The sequence below is a fragment of the Zalophus californianus genome, chromosome 1 (assembly GCF_009762305.2).
Source record: "Zalophus californianus isolate mZalCal1 chromosome 1, mZalCal1.pri.v2, whole genome shotgun sequence".
NCBI lineage: Eukaryota > Metazoa > Chordata > Mammalia > Carnivora > Otariidae > Zalophus > Zalophus californianus.
This window is the reverse complement of record NC_045595.1, coordinates 96,884,388-96,903,300: the sequence shown is the minus strand read 5'-3', so window position 1 is coordinate 96,903,300 and position 18,913 is coordinate 96,884,388. Positions and strand designations below refer to the sequence as shown.

General features: G+C 50.9%; 1 protein-coding gene across 1 annotated transcript in view; it reads right to left on the bottom strand.

Moving 5' to 3' along the window:
- SPSB4 (splA/ryanodine receptor domain and SOCS box containing 4) overlaps nt 1–18,519 on the bottom strand; it is a 76,194-nt gene extending 57,675 nt beyond the window's left edge. Inside the window, exons 1-2 of the mRNA XM_027585637.2 lie at nt 17,952–18,519; nt 2,336–3,182 (exon numbers count right to left, since the gene is read on the bottom strand). Of these exons, the coding sequence (XP_027441438.2) occupies nt 2,336–3,029 (694 nt within the window). The 5' untranslated portion in view covers nt 3,030–3,182; nt 17,952–18,519. The remainder of the gene's footprint in view (nt 1–2,335; nt 3,183–17,951) is intronic.
- Nucleotides 18,520–18,913: the final 394 nt, after the last annotated feature.

Here is an 18,913-nt window from a genome sequence, read left to right as displayed (position 1 = left end):
CAATCCTGACACGGAACGACAGATGCTACAGGCTTGCCTCACGTGACATCTTGTCCTTCCCTTGCCTCCTGACGAGCATTCCAGCTTCAGCCAAACTCAAAAATCACTGCAAGTTGGGAGGAGGGTGGAATAGGCCAAGTTTCAGCCACACCAACCTTCTCCAGCCACCTGAAGGATCCCAGAGCTCAAAATGCCCCAAGAACAGCTGTCCTTTCCCACCCAGCTCCCCACCAACATTGCACCAAGGAGGATACCATGGCTTGACTGCTCCTCAACCTAACATGCCTGGGGGAGCCACTGGCCAGCCTCTTTAGCACCTTAGCTTTGTACCTGAAAACCAAGCAACAGATAATAGCTGAGTGTGAACCAATACTCAAGAGGAAGCGCATCTTGGGGGCCCAAATGTTGGCTCAGGGAGCTCCTGCTGGCTATTAATGCCAGCCACCATATAGTTGGTACCACCATACCGATCTCACAGCAGCTATGAAAGGGACCTGATACTGTCCCATTTTACTGATAAGCAAAATGAGTTGTAAGGCATTGGAATGACTCACCAGAGACACAAAACCATTGAGCAGTGGTGATACAGTTGGCACTAAGGCGTGTCAGACTCCAAAGACTTGTATGCCAAGTCCACTCTTCTGCTGCCATGATAAATTCTGGCAAGTAAATTTTCCAATTCTGCTTGAAAAGAGTGTTTGTTGTTGCTGTTGGTTTTCTCAGTACTGGGGTTTGCCTCGCCCCCATGTCTATGAGGGTTCCAGACATTCTCCACAAGGCACTAGGATGATTAAACTAGCCCTTCTCAGGACACACTCATCTGCTCCTAGATCTAACTGGTTAATCAGAGAAAACAGAACAACACTTTGCCATGAATGGCAATCTTCATCTAACAACCATGAAAATGAAATCTGAGGAAGAACGTCGCCTGTTACACCAGAGAGATGAGCATACCATTGGGGTGCCTGAGTGGCTCAGTCAGAGAGATGAGCATACTGGCCACATTCTGCTGGCCCGCCACCCTTGAAAACAGCCAACCTGCCCTACGCTCGAGGTAAATATAAATTTTACTTGAGTAAAATCTTGTTCTTGACTTCTTTTCTGGGGTGGTACTCTCAGTCTCTCAACTGAAGCGGGGGGAGCATGGGAAAAGAATAGGCTTCGGAGGCTGACAGACCTGGGTAGGCGTTGGTTCTCAGTAGCTCTGCTCTTCTGTTTTCTCCTCTCTGAAATGGGGGCAATTATAGCTCTCATCTGACATGAATAAACTGGAATTCTGGCTGTAAGCACCTGCCTCTGTGAGCTTCATCAGGGGCGTGGCAGGAAGTGTCATGTGTGGATGAGCCCGCAAGGCTCCTCTCAGCTGGTGGCCATGCATGGCTCTGGGCAGAGGCCACCCTGCATCCCTGAGGGACTCCCTCCTGAAGCCATAACCAATTTTGTTGCCATGATTTTTAAGCTGCCTCACAGCACGATGGTGCCTGTTAAATGAGAGGAGGCCTCAAAGCTGCCAGGGATCATCCCCCAGTAGCCTGGGGGCTTGTCTACAGCCTGCAAGGGGGTTTTGTTTGCCCACATGGTGTTTTCAGCAGCTGCCAACTTCAAAAATGGGGCTCTTTCACACAAATCTAGATTCCTGGGTCCTCTTGGAAAAAAGCAAAAGATTCTACAACTTCGGGCTCTCATTCCCAGGAGGTAATAATCAGCTAGAGATGAGGGCCAGGTGACCCCTTTTAACAGACTTCACCAGGGAGAGCTGGAAATTGGGTGTTCAGTCCCTGCCTTCAGTAGGCGGTCAACAAATGATAGTTGTTATTATCATTACTTATTATTTATCAGTAACTCCGAGTACACGGCATTCAAGTGCAGGCACTATGCCTTCTACTGTCACCCTCCTCCTGCTGTGAGCTTGAGGCCTGGCACACAGGAGACATCAACTTGTATGACCCTTATGCAGACAGCAAGATTCATGATTAGTATCAACACAGGAAGCCCTTATTAGGTGCCAGTCGCTGGTCTAAGCACTTCACGTACATTATCTTAGTTGCTCCTCACAACAGCCCTGACCAAGATTACTATCCTTGTACCACTTTTGCAGGTGGGAAAACTGAGGCACAGCGCAAGACCACCAAGCCAGTAAATGAGAGATTCCCAGAGTTCACATCCTCTACCCGGCAGGGTCGACCCCGACTGACAATGGAGGGGGGGGCCTCCCCTGCTCCCCGCCGCCCTCCCCTGCTCCCCGCCGCCCTCCCCAATGCCTCCGGTGACAGGCAGCCTCTGGAACCCCTGGCCCTTCACCCCCCCCCCCCCCGCCCCCGGACTGGGCACTTACGGTCAAGGCCGTTGATGTAGCGCATGGTGACTTCGCAGTGGCCCCACACGGCACTCACCACCGGGTACAGCTTCTTACCCTTGAGGCCACGGAAGGCGACGCCCAGGTACTGGCCATCCACGACGAAACTGAGCGTGCCCTCGTCCATGTCCAGCACCACGAGCAGCGAGTCAGGCAACGCAAAGGCCTCCTCGGGCCCCAGGAAGGCGGGGTAGGCCACTCCGGGCCTGTTCTTCCCATCGTGGTAGAGGCGGCTGCGGCCCAGGTCCCAGCCCCACGACTCGGCGTCGCTGCCCACCAGTGCCGTGTAGCCCACCGAGTGCAGAGGAGCCCGAGCTGTGGCCACACCAACTACGGCGTGGGTGCCACGCTGCCGCGCCGGCCAGTTGATCTGCCAGGCGTGCAGGCCACGGGCATGGCCCACCTTGCCACGGATGCCATCCGTGCTCTGGGCCACCGGGTGCCGGTGGAAGGTGAGCCGGTCGTCATCCTTGACGAAGACATTGAGCGAGCGGTCCTCGGGGTTCCACGCGTGCCGCAGCTGCACTGCGGGCCCCGCAGCGGGCATGTCCAACAGCTGGTCCAGCCGCGCCGGCCGCCCCGGGTCCGCCCCCTGCACCTCCCGCTTGGCCGGCCGCAGCGCCGGCTCCCGCACCTCCACCGACTTGAGGCTCCCGGAGAGCTTCTGGCCCATGGTTCACTGCCGGGAGGGGGCCGTTGCAGGCCACCGCTACCTCGTGGGAGCTTCCGCTCCCCACAGCCAGGGATGGGCCGCCGGGCTGCGTACCAGACTTCTGGACCGTATACCTCCACAGCCTCTGCCGGGCTGGGGCAGGGGCCCAAGCTCCTGGAAGAAAGCAAAGGGCACCGGTTATGACAACAGCATCAATAGCCACTTATGCCCCTCTAGAGGCTGGGTCCTTTGCGTACATTAATGAGAACAATCAAGTAATATAACGATATCTGGTATTAATCTAGTACTTTCCATATGCCAGACACTGTTCCAAACAGTTTACATTATCATTTAATCCTTAAGTCCTCCCTGTAAGACATGTACATTATTATTCCCATTTTATAGTTGAGCAAACTAAAGAGAAAGGCTAAGTAATTAGCTAAAGTCCCACAGCTAATAAGGTGCTGAGCTCAGATTCACATTGAGATCATCTGGCGTCAGAGTCCATGTTCTACTCTTCCAGTAATCACAGACAATTTTATTTTAGAAATAAGGACTGAGCCTAGAGGAGTAAAGTGATTGACCCAAGACCGCAGAGACTGGAGAAGAACCCAGGTGTATTTTGTCCCAGGGACAAGGCCTGTGCCGAGGCTGAGGGGACACGGGTCCAAGGACACAGGGATGCAGAAGTATAGGGTGTGGCCCGTTGGTTCCCACCCCGGCTTCCCTGGGGAGCTTAAATAGTCTCTAAAGTGTAGCCAGCCTCAAGAAAGAGGACAGAGTGAGGAACCTGCAAAATCACCCAGGGACATGAGCATGGACACAAGACAACCACCTGAGGATGGGGTGGAGTCTCCATGGGAAGGTGAGTGGGAGGCAGGGGATAAGGGGGCTAGTGTCCAGGCTCTGGAACCAGGTAGAACTGCATCCAAATCCCTGTCTCCATCTCTAAGCTGTTTGTCCAAAGAAAGGTCTCTTAGCCTCTCTTAGACTCCGGTTTCCTCATCTGTAAAAGGGGGGTAAATGATGCCCTCTGCGTAGTGTGGTAATCTGCGAGACAATATAAAGGGCCAAGCCTGAGACTCTGTGGGCAAGGTTTTCCTCTCTGGCTCTATCCTCTGGGCATCCCACAAGTACCCCTTCCCTTTGGATGGGCCTGCTCTTTCTTTGGGCACATAAACACTGGTTAACAACACTGACCCTGGACAACCTCCTCTGAGGCAGGATCCTGGTTTCCAGGCAGGAGGATTTGGCCACCATCTCTAGGAGGCCAGCCAGAACCCAGGGTGCTTGAGCTGCTTGGAAAGCCCTGCATGTGAGGAAAGATGGAGAGGTGAGCCCTGCATCCAGTCCAGAGCACAGGCGTGTGCACTTCCCTCTGGCCTAAGAGCTGCTGGGTTCTGAACAACCTCCCCCAAGACAGACCAAAAGGCAGGCATGTTTCATGCCCTGCCCTGTCTGGCCACAACCTCCCACCCAAATAGTGGCACACTCCCAGGCACAGTCCAAGGGGGGAAGGAAAGGACCCTGCTGCCGCACAGCACACCAGGTATACCACGGATTCCTTTTTCACTCTCCTATTTTATTCTCAACTCCCATTTTCTTTCTTTTCTATTTGCAGACCCCAGCTTTAGCGCATGCCAACCCGATCCTGAGCGCCCTGGCTAATGTTTAATCTGGTGGAAACCAGAGCACGTAAAAATGTGCAACACTAGACACTCCTAAGATAGCAGGATACAGTTACTCCTTTTCGTATCCCAAATCACCTAAAATAAAGGAGAAAGAGCAAGAGAAATGTAAATGTTATCTTCAGTGAAACTAGAACACATTTGTAACCCAAACCACAACTTCTAAGGAAAGACTGCCAAGAACAGTAAAGGGCTGCCAAAAGCAGTGAAGATCCAACGGGGGCGAGAGAGCACCTGTGGCCGCAGATCTCGGATAAAGTTGGCAGAGCCCACCAGTAGCTGGCCCTCCCTGATGGAAAAAACCAACGGTTCCCAAACAGAAGAGCAGGAGCTGCCTCGGACACCTGAGGCTAAAGGAGGGCAGGGCTAGCAAAGGAAACCTCAGGCTGCCATCATGGCAGGAAGCAGTGTGTTTATGAGGCAGAGCAGGAGGAGGGGCCTGCACTGGGGGAAGCCCCTGGCTACAGATCTCTGCTGCCTGGGCAGAAGGAGGCCAAAAGAAATCACGGCCATAGTCCTGGGAACAAAATTGCCACGAACCAGGGAGCCATCATCCCGTTCTCCTAAGATACTTCCTGGCCTTTCCTCTACATAAATCCACTGCAAAATGTCGATCTAAAGAAGCTTCTCCTCTTCAAAGGGGAACAAGCACAGGATAGAGACAAAGATGCTTACAGGAGAAATAAAGGAGGAAAGGGGGGGGGGAAGGCAAACCAAGCAAATTCACCAGGAAAAAAGCTGTCACAAAGCATATAAAAATTGTGACTAAATTTGTAAACTAATTTTGTAATCACTTATTTCAGAAGGGAGACAACTAGCACAGTCTTAAAAAAAGATAAAATGCATCTTACATAGTTATAAACATCCGGAAGGACTGAAAATAAAATACAAACCTTCTAAATTGTCAGAAAGAACACAAAATAAAACAGACCACACAGTGAAAGATTTTGCTGTAAGAAGCAATAGAAACAATAACACAAAGACATAAAATATGATAGTAAACTAAGCCAGAAATACTAGCTATGTCAATGAATGGCCATGGTAAACTACACACACACACACACACACACACACACACACACACACACACACACACAAAGTCTAAGATTGGAAATCAAGATAAAACTCCCAACTGTATGCTACATATAAGAGATATCTCCAAAGCAGAGAGACTCAACAGTATTAAAGATCTAACACACCAAGTAATAGCACCAAAATTCACTGCAAAAGCTACAGCAAATACAAGGACAGACAGATACACAGTAGAGGCAGGTAACTTTAATGTACCCTTTTTAGCTTATGACAGGCCAATGAGCCAAATTAAGTAAAGACATAAACAAATCAAAATTGCATAACTAATAAGATAGGTCATTTCCCATTTATTAGGCTACAAATAAACCATACACAAAAAAAGCAGAGATAATAGAGAATCTACTAACAAAAGAAAAACTAAAACCTAATCACAAAATTATGATACAGAATCCTACCACTTGGATATTTTTTAAAACTCTCTTCTAAACAACTCAAAAAAATCTATATAGATTTTGCAGAATATAGAAAGAGTGAGAATAACAAAACACATCCCACATCTTAGAGCCTGTGGGATCCTACTAAAGTAGATCATGACTGGTGTACTTATACTAATAAGTATAAAAAAATGAAAATAATGAATTAAGTATAATAAAATAGAAAATAGAACTCATAAAAAGGTCTGAAAACTAGTTCTTTGGGAAAAAATACCACATAAACAAAACAAAACCAATAAAACATAAAAACTCTCTAATGCAATCATTTAATCTACCATATTATATTATCTATTATAATATTATTATATCATTATCATGTTGATAGTATGTCATGAAATAACATAACAGGATGTAATGAAACAGTACTTTGTCTCTATGGTCTTCTTCCACAAAAACCCATAACCCCAGTCTAATAATGACAAAGACATAGGATAATTTCCAGTGGGAGGCATCCAACAAAAAACTTGACCAATACTCCTCAACACTGTTAAGGCCATTGAAGACAAGGAACAGCTGAGAAACTGTCACAGCCAAGAGAAGCCCAATGACAACCAAATTTAATATGGTGTCCTGGAACAGAGAAACAATACTGGGTGAAAACTAAGGAAATCTGAATAAAGCCTGGCCTTCAGGTAACCATATATCAACACTGGTTCATTAGCTGCAATAAATGTACCATACTAATGGAAGATTTTAATAATAGGAAAAACTAGGTGTGAGTATATGGGAACTCTACCTACTTTCTGTGTAGTTTTTCTATAAATCTAAAAATATTCTAAAAATTAAAGTCCATTAGAAAACATTAAACCACTTTTTAAATTCTAGAAAATGTTAAAAAATGTACAAACTTAAAAATCACCACCTGACTCATTAACCAGATGTAAAACACTATTAGCATTTGGATTATTTCATTTTATCTTTTTTTTAATTTACAAAAATTAGTGAATTTTCTTTCTATTTATATGTTGGCTAACTGAATTTAAATTAAAAAAAATAAAAAAAATTAAAATTGGCGTCATGGGCCTTTATTTAGGTTATTTCACCTAAAATTAAACAATTCACATTTTTACATATTACTAAATATATTTTAAATGCAAGACTTTGATGACTAAAATAAAGAAACAATAAAACCTATCAACCATTTAATCTAATCATTTAAGGGGGAGAGAAGACCCAACCATAAGAAATAGGAAACGAAAATGGGAAACAATCAAGTTGCATAGCAAAAAGCACTCATAAAAGAGGTTAGACTAGCTTGTTGTCTTTTTTTTTTAAGATTTTATTTATTTATTTGAGAGACAGAGAATGAGAGATAGAGAGCATGAGAGGGAAGAGGGTCAGAGGGAGAAGCAGACTCCCCGCTGAGCGGGGAGCCCGATGCGGGACTTGATCCCAGGACTCCAGGATCATGACCTGAGCTGAAGGCAGTTGCTTAACCAACTGAGCCACCCAGGCGCCCTAGCTTGTTGTCTTAATATGGGGAAATACTTAAGACACAAATTACAAATATATGACAAACTACTATAAACTGAAGAGAAGACCAACCCACATACAGAATGTGAAAGATACAACAAATAGTTCACACAAAAAGAAAAACAAATGGCTCTTTTGAGAAGATGTTCTACCAAGTGCATAATAAAAGAGAAACAAGTTAGAACTACAATGAAATGCCAGTTTTGTCTATCAGATCAGCAAAGCTCAAAAAATTAGATAACACCTTCTTGGAGAAGCAGACAGGCTCATACATTGCTAACCTGAAGGTAAAATGGTGTAACCTCTGTGGACGAAGAATTAGCGCTGTCTCTCAGAATGGCAAGTGTACATTCCACTTCCAGTATTTATTCAGTATTAAATGTGCAGAGCTACATACATATGTATAATACATCATACACATATATTATGTATCATATATAAAATACATGTGTATATCAAATATTATATATATACGTAGGCAGCATTTTTTGTAATAGCAAAATATTGGAAAAAACCCAAACTAAAGCCAGGTTAAATAAATTTTGGTAAATCATGTGATGGAATACTATGCAGTTGGAGGACAGAATGTACTGACATGGAAGATTCAACAGAGAGATGAAGCTGAACAAACAAGGTGCAGAACATGCTGTGTGGTATGCTGCCATTACTGTGGAGGGAGGGGGGAGGGGGAAGAGGGCAGAGGTAGGGGAGTGAGGTGGCGGTGGGGTCTCTAACCCAAAGGGCCCAAATGGAAATGAGGACCAGTTGTGTCTACAAGAAAGCTGGACCCTGTAGTTCAGTTAACAAGACAACTTGTTTTTTCCTGTATTCACCTTGAAGCTCCATTGCAACCTTCACCCAGCCCTTGAGCCTCAACCAATTATGAAAAATAAGCATGATAACGTGTGCGTGGTACAGGGTGTGTATGGGGGATTCAATGAACAGAACCAACACTCATCCGGGGTCATCTCTGTAAGTCTGTACAGTCTGCCCTAGCGCATCAGACTGCGAGGGGGTTGGAATCTGACACTTTTATAATTCACTTAAAGGCACCTTATAGTCCCATTCTAGCAGACCAGGAAACTGAGGCGCCAAGCAGCCTGAGCAAAGTGACAGCGGGGCTGTTGCCATCCTGAACACAAAGTCCCCACTACGTGTGCTTTCTCCATCACTAACCGTAGGTATCTGCACTCTGTTCCAGGTGGCCTCACAGCTGCTTCACAGGAACTGGAAGTCACGTGCCCCTTTATCCAAAACAGGGGACAGGTGCAGAGAGGGTCCCAGCAAGTGGAAGGACTGAGATGGACCCCAGGGCCATGGGAGGGCAGGCCCATGCTCTCCCACTTTCCTCCGCACTGCTAAGGACGGGGCTTCTGCATGATGCCAAATGTGTTCAGTGCTGTGTGGCCCACAGGGGACATGTCTAAGGGCAACTGCTTTACTCTTGTACACAACCAGGCCAACTTTGGAGTTGTTGCTATTGAAGAGACACCCTCAATGTGTTTGAAAGCAACAGCCAAGCCACATCCCCAGAGGAGACCCACGCTGGGTCACTGAGGGCCTCAAGGCCTCTGCCCCATCAGTGGCAGCTGGGGATCCCAGAGGCTGCCCACACCGGGGGCGAGGCAAAGCAGACCTACAACAGACGGCCCCTTTGCTGCTCACCCCACGACAGGGCCCGATCGGAGTGCTCATGTCCACTAATGGAAAACTAGCAACCGCGCCATGTAACGAAGGGCAGAGTTTGAATGCCCGGCTGCCCACTGGGCCCCGGCAAGGACGTAAGCTCTCTGAGACTCACCTGAAAAGTGCCGCTAACTCTGCTAACCTTGCCTGCCTTTGCAAGGATGTCTGTAAAGTCTGGAATGGCACAGGGCACCGAGGAGCTGCCCGGGAAATGTGACGCGCTCCTTTAAACTGCAGATGTTCTCCGACACTGCCATTTCAGCCCCTGAACGCATCCTAAAGAAATGACCGTGGGTGTGTGCTAGGATTCAGCTACAGAGCAAAGGCCAGAGTGGTTCATAGCAGCAAAGAATGGAGGTCAGTGCACATGCTCAACAATAGGGGACTATGTCTTAGCTTCTAGCCCAGCTCCTGGTCTGGAGTCGTGGCTCTATTCTGCTCTCACCTTCCCTGTTATCTCCTCACTGCCTCTGCAGTCCTTGCCCCAGGGAAGTTCCAGCTCCTATGGTCCCCTTTAACTGGTCACTGAATAACAAATGAATAAAAGACAGGCTAAATAATTTGGTTTTAGTCCCACGGAAACTGTCAAGGGCAATGGTCAGGATCAGGATGGAGGGACAGAAGGACCAGCTGACTCCAGGCCAGAGCTGGGAGGAAGGAAGTTAGTAACACAGTCTCAAATCCTAAACCCGGGCTACAGGTCCGTCTTCATGTCTTTGTCCAGGTGGGTGGAGCTCTTAGTCCTTCCTTCTTCCTCTCCCCAATCCTGCCTGACAGCTCCACCTTCTCCAGGAAGCCTGCCCTGATCCACCAGGCCTTGAGGAACCTGCCCCACAACTCTGTCCACCCAGAGCTGGCCTGAGCTCTCTCTGGTCCTGCTGATCTGTTTTTCTTTCTACCTTGAGGGGTGTTCCTCTGAGCACAGGAAGCTTTCGCCTGGGCTTCTCTGCTCCCAGCAGCCCAGACACAGGCAGCATGTTTTAAAGACAGGGTAGAGTATATGTATGAGAGTGGGGAGGTAGCCCTGAGCTTCAGGGAGGTCTCATTTTCTGCTCTTTTTTTAGAGGATGTAGTCAGGAGATGGGAACACGGGCCCTTGTTCTGCCCCTAACAGTGTCATCTCCTCTGAGCAGCGGACTCTTGGCTGTCACCAGTCTGCCCCTTTGCTAGATACTGCCGTGCACGCTTCCTGCCTCAGTCCTCACCTATTCACTCAACAAACACTTAGAGGATGGCTGCCACGTGCCACACCCTGTGCTGCTGGGAGCTGGGGATAGAGCAGGAGCCCCGTCAGACTCAGTCCCTGCCTTCTCTTTTCAGCCAGAAGGAATGGGTCCCTGTCACGTTTCTCTTCTTTTCTCCGCCACAGGCCAGGCACAGAGGAGCTACAACAAAGTCCAAATTAAGCTATAGCAATAGTGTCATCTCTCAACCCAATAAGCAGAAGGCACACTGCACACTGCCTAATGGTGCCCCTGTCCCATTCCCCCCAAACCACACTTAATTTCTTAGTTTATGCTTGGATGGGATGCTTAATGACATTATCTGGAAGGGTCCGCCCCGGGGCTTCAATGATGGCTGAGCAAGAAAACAAAAACCCAAATTGCCAGTTGCCCTCGCGGGGACCCTGGTGGGGTGTGGCAACTCGACAGAGAAATGAGGAAACATGAAGTGTTGAAGCTGCATCGCTGAAGGAGCCTCAGCAGTCTGCAAAATGTGACGTTCAGTCTTTAGAGGCACAGGACCAGAAATCCCATTCTCAGAGGCCCGGCTGGCTGGGCTCACCCAGGCATGGGGTCGGCCTGGAGACAGACGCTGCAGGAATTGGAAATGACTGGGTGAGCTGCCCTCCCCTCAGGGTGGCCTTTGGCTTCAGACTCAGGGGTGGGTATGGATTTCACTCCTTCTTTTAACCAACAATAATGCTGCCTCCCTCGGGACCTGAGGCTATGGGAAAGTCTAAAAGCAGATCGCTTCCCTCTAGGGAGAGCTCACACCAAAGGGATCACACCCAGTGACAGGTCTGAATAATGGCAAGAACTGTAAAAAACAGTGCAGCCTGATACCATTTGAATTCCTTTAATAGACTCATATTGCTTTCAAATATATACTACAGCATTTGTAAAATGCAAAGCTAATCTAATCATACCCCGGCTTACAATCCTTCACAGCAGGATGAAGTGCAGACTCCTAACCCTAACCTCCCACAGTGCTCCCCTGGCCCACCCTCCTCCGCAAACCCCTTCACTGCATTTCCACCAAACTGCCAGAATTTTCCAACAGGCACACGTAAGCCCGCACATCCCTGTCCTAACACACTGCTGCCTTCCTCCCTTCTCTCTCCCTGCACACCCCCACATGCCCCCACATCGGGGTAATTCAGCTCGGGTATCAACACCTCTGGGGAGCCCCCTCCCCTGCTCGCAGAGCAGCCGGGCTTGTCTCCACCAGACTTATCACAGGAGGCCGTCCATCTCCTTAGCTGCCTCTCTCCCGCCAGCTAGGAGACAACTCGAGAGCAGGGCTGGGTCTCCTCACTGCAGTCCCAGGACTCCCGGATGGCACTGGCTCAGAGCAAGTGCTAGGCGAACGGCTACACGAGCGACGCACAAGCCGGAGCAAATGAGCAAAAGAAGCTCCACAGAGGCATGAGCTGGGAGTACGGAGCGCCACGAGCTCGGCCAATCCATTTACCATCTTCATTCCTTCCGTTTTTGCCTCTGTACCATGGTGCCAATGATACCTAGGGCTGAACCTGGTTTGCTGGGATGTTTTTGAGATTTTCTTCGCACAGATATTAAGTCGAGGGGCTGTTTTATTAAAAGACGCTCATTCAGCACAAAACCACCAATGACAAATGAACTAAAGAGCCTCCAAGATTTTGTCCACAGACGCCCATTATCTTTTTCCCTCTAGACACATGATTGGAGCTCACGCTACAACTGGCTGGGCAAGTCATTTCTTCCCCAGAGCTCACCAAGAGAGCCATCTGTCCAGTTCCAGGTGGGACCGTCTCCCGCCTGTCTTCCTAGAGTGCAAATCAATGAGGCTTCCCCGAGCCTCTCCTTCTTGTGGGGTTTCCATGGGAATCCTCCCACGCGCGACTGAGCCAGGAGCCCCCAAGGCAGAAGCTCAGGCTTTCAGCCAGCACGGAGAGCAGAGGATGGGATGAAGGAGGTTGCTGGGCAGAGACCAGGCCAGCATGTTCTATCTACAAGGTCATTTGAAAGAGACACACCTCCGAGGCAGCAAGGCCAGAGGCCTGGTCACCCTGCAGCTGCCCCTGCACCCAGAGGGCGGCCCCAGGCACATGTGGCTTGTTCTGGGGGGCAGCTGTGAGGCCCAGCGTGGCTCGGCCTACAGCAAAGCTGCAATACAGGCGGTGGGGGAGGGCGCTACACGTTGGGACCCTCCTGGCGAACATTCTAGGAGGGAAACACAATAATCTTCATGTCTAGCCCCTCATTTGTCTCCCATTTATTTGGTGTAACTGGTTGTGGGAAACTCAGGATGCCTGAAAGAAAAGTAAATTTATTCATGCCTCAGGCTTGATCCAGGAGATCATGATAGGCACCTGCTGGGATTTCCAATGGTCCCTCTATGAAGCCTGAGGTGACTCTGGGAGCACTTTTGAGATACCAGGGAGTGGACAAGAGGGGAAAAGGGGCTGGTGAGGAAGCGGGGAAACAGGGAGACCTGGGAGAGAGAGAGAGAGAGAGAGAAGAGAAGGAGGGCCAGGTGAAAGGGAGCCCCTGGCCGCAGGAGTCTGTGTGATTAACCTATCTCTGGCTGAGAGCAGAGCCATCGCGGAGGGCCTGGCTAACTGGAACAAGCTTGGCTCCCTCCTGGAGAAGGCAGGGCTCCAGGCTCACCATCAGTGATATTTCTCAGCACTAAGCCAGGTGGGTGACTTTGGAGCTGCTCTGGGCTTCTCCCTCTGTGCACGCATGGAGGTCCAGAGCTCACGGCAGCTTCCTGTCACCTCCTGGCTCCAGGATGCACCTTGGCTGCCCCATAAAGGGGGCGCCCCCTAAGTCACATCTTCAGGTTCTGCTCCTCTTCTCTCACTTCTGGCCTCTGCAGATTCTTCCAAACTGGGTCTCCAGCCCTGCCTTCTCTCCTCAGCACCAGAACCCTCTTTCTGGAAGCTTCTAACCACCATCAGATTAGGTGCTCCTTCAAACCACCTTGTAAAGCCAGCTGGCCTCTTTCTACCACAAGCCTCTCCCTGGGGAGTGGGGAGGAGCATGCTTACCCTCTCCAGATGTCAGACATCTGGGGACCCACTGGCCCCTCAGAATCTACATGTCCTGGGCTGAACCTCAGCTTCATCCCTCTCCAGCATACCACGTTCCTCTCTGCACACCCCTGTTTCTGCCGTGGATCTCCCCATCTCTCCATCTCTCTTACTGAGTGCCTTCAACTCCCCTTTAGCTCAGATGTTGCCTGGATTACTACAGTGGTCTCCTAACAGGGCTCCTTGATTCAGTCTGTGTCCCCTAGGGCCCCTTCCAAGCTGCCCAGGGATAAATCTGACCAAGCCACCACCCATATTCTCATTCACCTCTCCAGGTGGCTTCTCAGCGGGAAGCTGCACCTCATAGCTTGGCACAACAGTCCCCAAGACCTGCTCCTGCTTAGTTCTCCCACGCTGCCTCCCAGCATGGCCCAGCTCAGAGAAGCCAGGCCAGCCTCCCCTAAGCACTGCATCTTGTCCATACCTTGTTGTCCTGGGAGCCTTCCCACCTTCCCTCGCCCGCAGGCAGGCCGGGCACCCTCTCTGCCAGCCCGCCATCTCCCTGCATCCCCGTTCTTGTTGCCTTCCGCACTGCATGCCGCACTTCTTGCTGGGAGAGCCGGCATCCAGCTCTCCCCTACCTCCTGCCAGCATCCAGCCAGCACCTGCTACCTCTGGCTAGGTGAGAAACTACCCGTTGGGTTGAAGAAGGGGCATCTACTCCACATCTCTTGTACAATTTGCATTTTTAACAACAAGCATTTTCTCCCCCGTCACAATTAAAGTACACATATGGAATGGGGACTGAGTTCTAAACTCAGTATGTGAAGCAAAAATCACATGCGGTCAACACTGCCCCGGAAAGTTCCACAAGGCCCAGGATATCTGATTTGGGTGGGCCAACCCCTTTCCCAAAGAGTTCAGCACAGACAAGTGTTTTTTCCCACAGCCTCCGTACTTCTTGAGCGGAGCAGCAGCAGATAAACTAGCTGACTTATTTAGGAACCATGTTTTATTTAAAAATGCGTTGATATTTTATGTATTTTTTGCTGTGGGTCTTCTTTACCAAATATGTATGGTTATGTTCACATAAATTAAGTGCACACATTTATGTACTTGTTTTTTTTAAGATTCTACTTATTTGAGAGAGAGAGATTTAGAGAATGAGCAGGGGGAGGGGCAGAGAGAAAGAATCTGAAGCAGACTTTCCACGTTGCGTGCAGAGCCCAACATGGGGCTCGATTCCACAACCCAGGAGATCATGACCCGAGCCAAAAAGAAGAGACAGAGGCTGAGCCACCCAGGCACCCCTGTGTACTTATTTTTTTTAATGACTGTAAAGCAGAAACTTCTGGTCACTTCACTCCAGGTCCCACCACCCTCTGGATTTTCCACATTGAATGGCCTGTTCTAGCCAGGGAGTTGTCCGAGACCCTTTGTTCTTACACCAACAGAGAAGAGACCTTTCAAGAGCCTGGCTATGTGACAACAGGCCAGGCAACTCAGGGAGAATTGAGTAGCCCCCATATGGTGATTTAACTGGGTCTCTTCACAGAGGGATGAGGAACTCTGTACTGGCCGAGGTCATGGCCATTTCCCGGGAGAGGAGTGAAGCCCCTCCCAGGACAGGCCTGCGCAAGTGAGGAGAAGAAGTGAGTCTTAAGAAAAGGGAAGAGGGGCTGCTGGGTGGCTCAGTCGGCTAAGCAACCAACTCTTGACTTCTGCTCAGGTCGTGATCCCAGGGTTGTGAGATCAAGCCCTGCTCAGCACTTAGTCTGCCCGAGATTCTCTCTCTCCTCTGCCCCTCTAAAGAAAAGAAGAAAAGAAAAGAAAGAAAAGCGAAGAGGAAAAGTAGGGGAAACAGCAAATGAAGTCCTTTGAGTGTTGCAGCAAAACTAGAAAGGCCAGGGAATGGAAGGCAATGAGAGAAGAAAATGATGACAAAGGGAGAAGGGGGCAGTAACCAGACCTGGAAGACCCCGGGGTGTCTAGAGTTTACTGCAGGGCAGCCTTGCGGGGGTTCTAAGTTAGACAGGGCTTTGATTGATTGATTGATTTTTTTCAGGTAGGCCAGTGTTAGAGCCCAACATGGGGCTTGAACTCAACCCTGAAATCAAGACCTGACCTGGTATCAAGACTCAGATGCTTAACTGACTAAGCCACTCAGGTGCCCCAATTCACTCATATTTTTAAAAGATATTTCTGATAAATGCTTATTCCTACTATCTGCTAATCTGATTTGTGAAAAAAAATGTATCTTACTGTAGTTTTAACTTGCATTCTTCTTATTGAGGGTGGTAGAGCATCCTGTCATATGTTTAAGTATCATTTCGATTTCATTTTATGTGTGTGGACTGCTTATGGCCTTTGTCCAGTTTTGGTCTTTTGCATATTGACTTGAGAAAACTTTTATATATTAAAGAGATGAGCCCTTTGTGATAGGAGTGACAATTCTCCTCCCAGTTTGTCCTAAGTCTCTTGACTATTTATGGTGATTTCTTTTCCCTGCAGAGTTTCTTTTTACATAATTGAATTTATCAATCTTTGCAAGAAAACAGAAATACAAACTGGAGAGATATTTGAGGGAAATGGCCAGCCAGTTGAATTTTGTTGTTTGCCAAAGGTAGTTTAAATTCCTTTTATTACTGCTATTTAAGGAAGTTTTAAAAATGGACTCAATCAGAGGGTATGTGTTTCAGAGGAATATGCCCTTGTGTGAAGCAAGCTTATATCATGATATTGACACTCTGTCTTTCCACAAACTCCATTAATCTGCAGAGCTTTAGAAACAAATGAAGGTTTGGGGGGATGAGGAGGAGTCCCCCATCAGCCTGAGTGACAGAAGCAGCAGGATTTGGTTGGAGGATAGAGGTGAGAAGGTGAGTAACAGGGACAGAGAGACTGAGAGAGATTTAGTGCACTGATCTCTTCCCACCGAGCCGTGACCGGCCGGGAAGAGGGTGGGCAGATCTTGGAATCTCCTTTTAATAGCGTTTCCCTAAGGCTCAGGCATAACATTTCACGTCTTCCGGATTTAGGCTCATCAGATTGCGGGGAGGGGCAGAAGGTGGGTGGAAGGATGGGGGCTCAGATTCCTAGAGAGGAGAGAACTCCCATCTTCACCCCGCAACCACCCCCGGAGGGGAATGGGGCCGCCGAGGAAACTGAGCTGGGAGAGATCAGAGTACTGGCCCAAGGTCACACCGAGGGCTGATGGTGGAGGCGGAATTCGAACTCTAGCCTGACTCCAGAGCCCAGAGCTCTCCACCTCTTCGTGACAGCGGTACAGAAGTGCCCTCCGGTCCCTTCTAGTCCGCAATGGTCCATGCTCGGCCCTTAGGTTGGCTGGAGTGGTCACTTCCTCAGGTTATCCCACCAGGGAGAGGTCCTGGGCTCGGTGTCCCCTTCTGGCTCGGAGCCCGTGGCTACCCGGGCGGACACATTTGCCGCGCTCCAGGTTCTGCCCTCCTCCCTCCTTCCCAGACCCCATCTCCTACCCCCGCCCGTGACTTGCGGAGCTCGCGACCCCCTCCCTTCCTGAGCATCACCAAGTTTGTCTCCAAGCAAGGCCAGAAACTGGCCCCGAGCAGCGCTCGGGCTGGGCGACCAGCCTCACTACCCCAGCGTCTAGAGTAAACGATAACAACAGCCACCACTTCATCACCGCCTACTGCGTGCCAGGCCCTTGACTGCCACCTCTCCAAATCCCCTCCCCCACCCCACCCGGACGAACAGACCCCCAGAATTTATTCAGTCCCCATTATATAGACGAGGGAGCTGTTACAGCTCCAGAAAGTTGTGACACGCTTGGGCTCACACAGCTAATAATAATGCTAGCTGGCATTTGCCGGAGTACTTGCCATGTGCCAGGCACAGGTCTACATACGTTACAAGCAGCACCTCATAGATCCTGCCAATACCGCTATAAAACGGGTACCATTATCATCCCCATCCTACGGATGAGGAAACTGAGGTTTGGCGCCTTGCCCAAGGTCACCCAGCAAGTGAATGACGGATCTTGCACCCAAAGCCGGGCAGGGTGACTCGGGGTGGGGGGCAGTTATTCGTGCTGTCTCCATTACACAAAGAAGCAGTAGGCTTCGAACCTATGGCACCAGGGGCCAGCCCCAAATGACCCAAGCCTGTACGCAAACCAGCCGGTTGGGACTGCCACAGCCTGCAGAAAGGAATTCCCGGGAACCCGGACAGGACCCATGCCAGGAGCTCCCGTTGTGGTGAGTGACGGCCCGCACGAGGTCCGCGCTGCCAGACCTCGGCGCCGGACTCCCGCGCGCCCAAGGGCGCCCCTCAGCAGAAGCTGGACGATACTCACCATAAAAGAGAGGGCGAGCGCCTGCCGGGAGGAATCGCCGGGGCTGGCAGGTCCTGCACTCCGCGAAGAGCCGTCTGCCGCCGCCGCCGCCCACTCAGGGGCGCCCGAGCGACCCCGAAGATGCCGGCTGGCTCCCCAGGGCCAGGGGCGCGTCCTCACGGCTGGTGCCCAGCAGCAGCGCCCCCTCTGCCCGGCAAGGTGGCCTGGAGTTGGAGCGTTCTTGGGGAAGTTGGCGCTCGGGCACGGCGGGAGGGCGCGAGAGGTCGGGTGGGAGTGGGGCAGCGCCTTCCTGCGCGGATCCCGGGGGCGCGCCAAGGCCGGCGCTCTAGCCGTCCTGAAGCTCCGCGCCGGACCGACAGGGCGGCGAGTCCCGAGCTCAGGGCTCACGGGCCGCGCCTCGGCCGCCGGCCCCTGGCGCGCTCTGCGTCTTCCCCCGCGCCCTGGGCGCACGCAGTGGTAGTTGGAGCTGGGGTCCGGGCCCCGGTGCGCTCATCGCCCTCCCCAGGGGCTGGGCGCCTTTGTGCGCGGGGCGCGCCGGCCGCCGCGGCCAGCTCTGGATGCTGCAGCCGCCGCCGCCTCCCCCTCCTCCTCCGCCGCCGCCTGCTCCCCGCCTTCCCGGCCGGCCCGGAGGCTGCAGCTGAAAGCCGATCCGGCTGAGCTCATCCCTGAAGGCCACTAATCCAATAGCCGCGGAAGGCGCGGCCGCCGGGAACGCCCCTTCCCCCACCATCCCGCGCCCCGGCCCGTCCCAGCTCCGGCCGCTGCCGGCGCCGCCGCCTTCCCTAGGCCACCAGCTGGCGGGAGAGGGAAGTGGAGCCCGCGCCCGCGCCCCTGTGCCGAGTCGGCGCGGTCGCCATTCACCCGCCCGCTTGCCCGCGCACTCCCTCACTCCCGCACTCATTCATGTGAAAGGGTCCTCCCCCATTCATTCAAGCGCGCGGGGAGCTCCAGGGTGGGTGCCC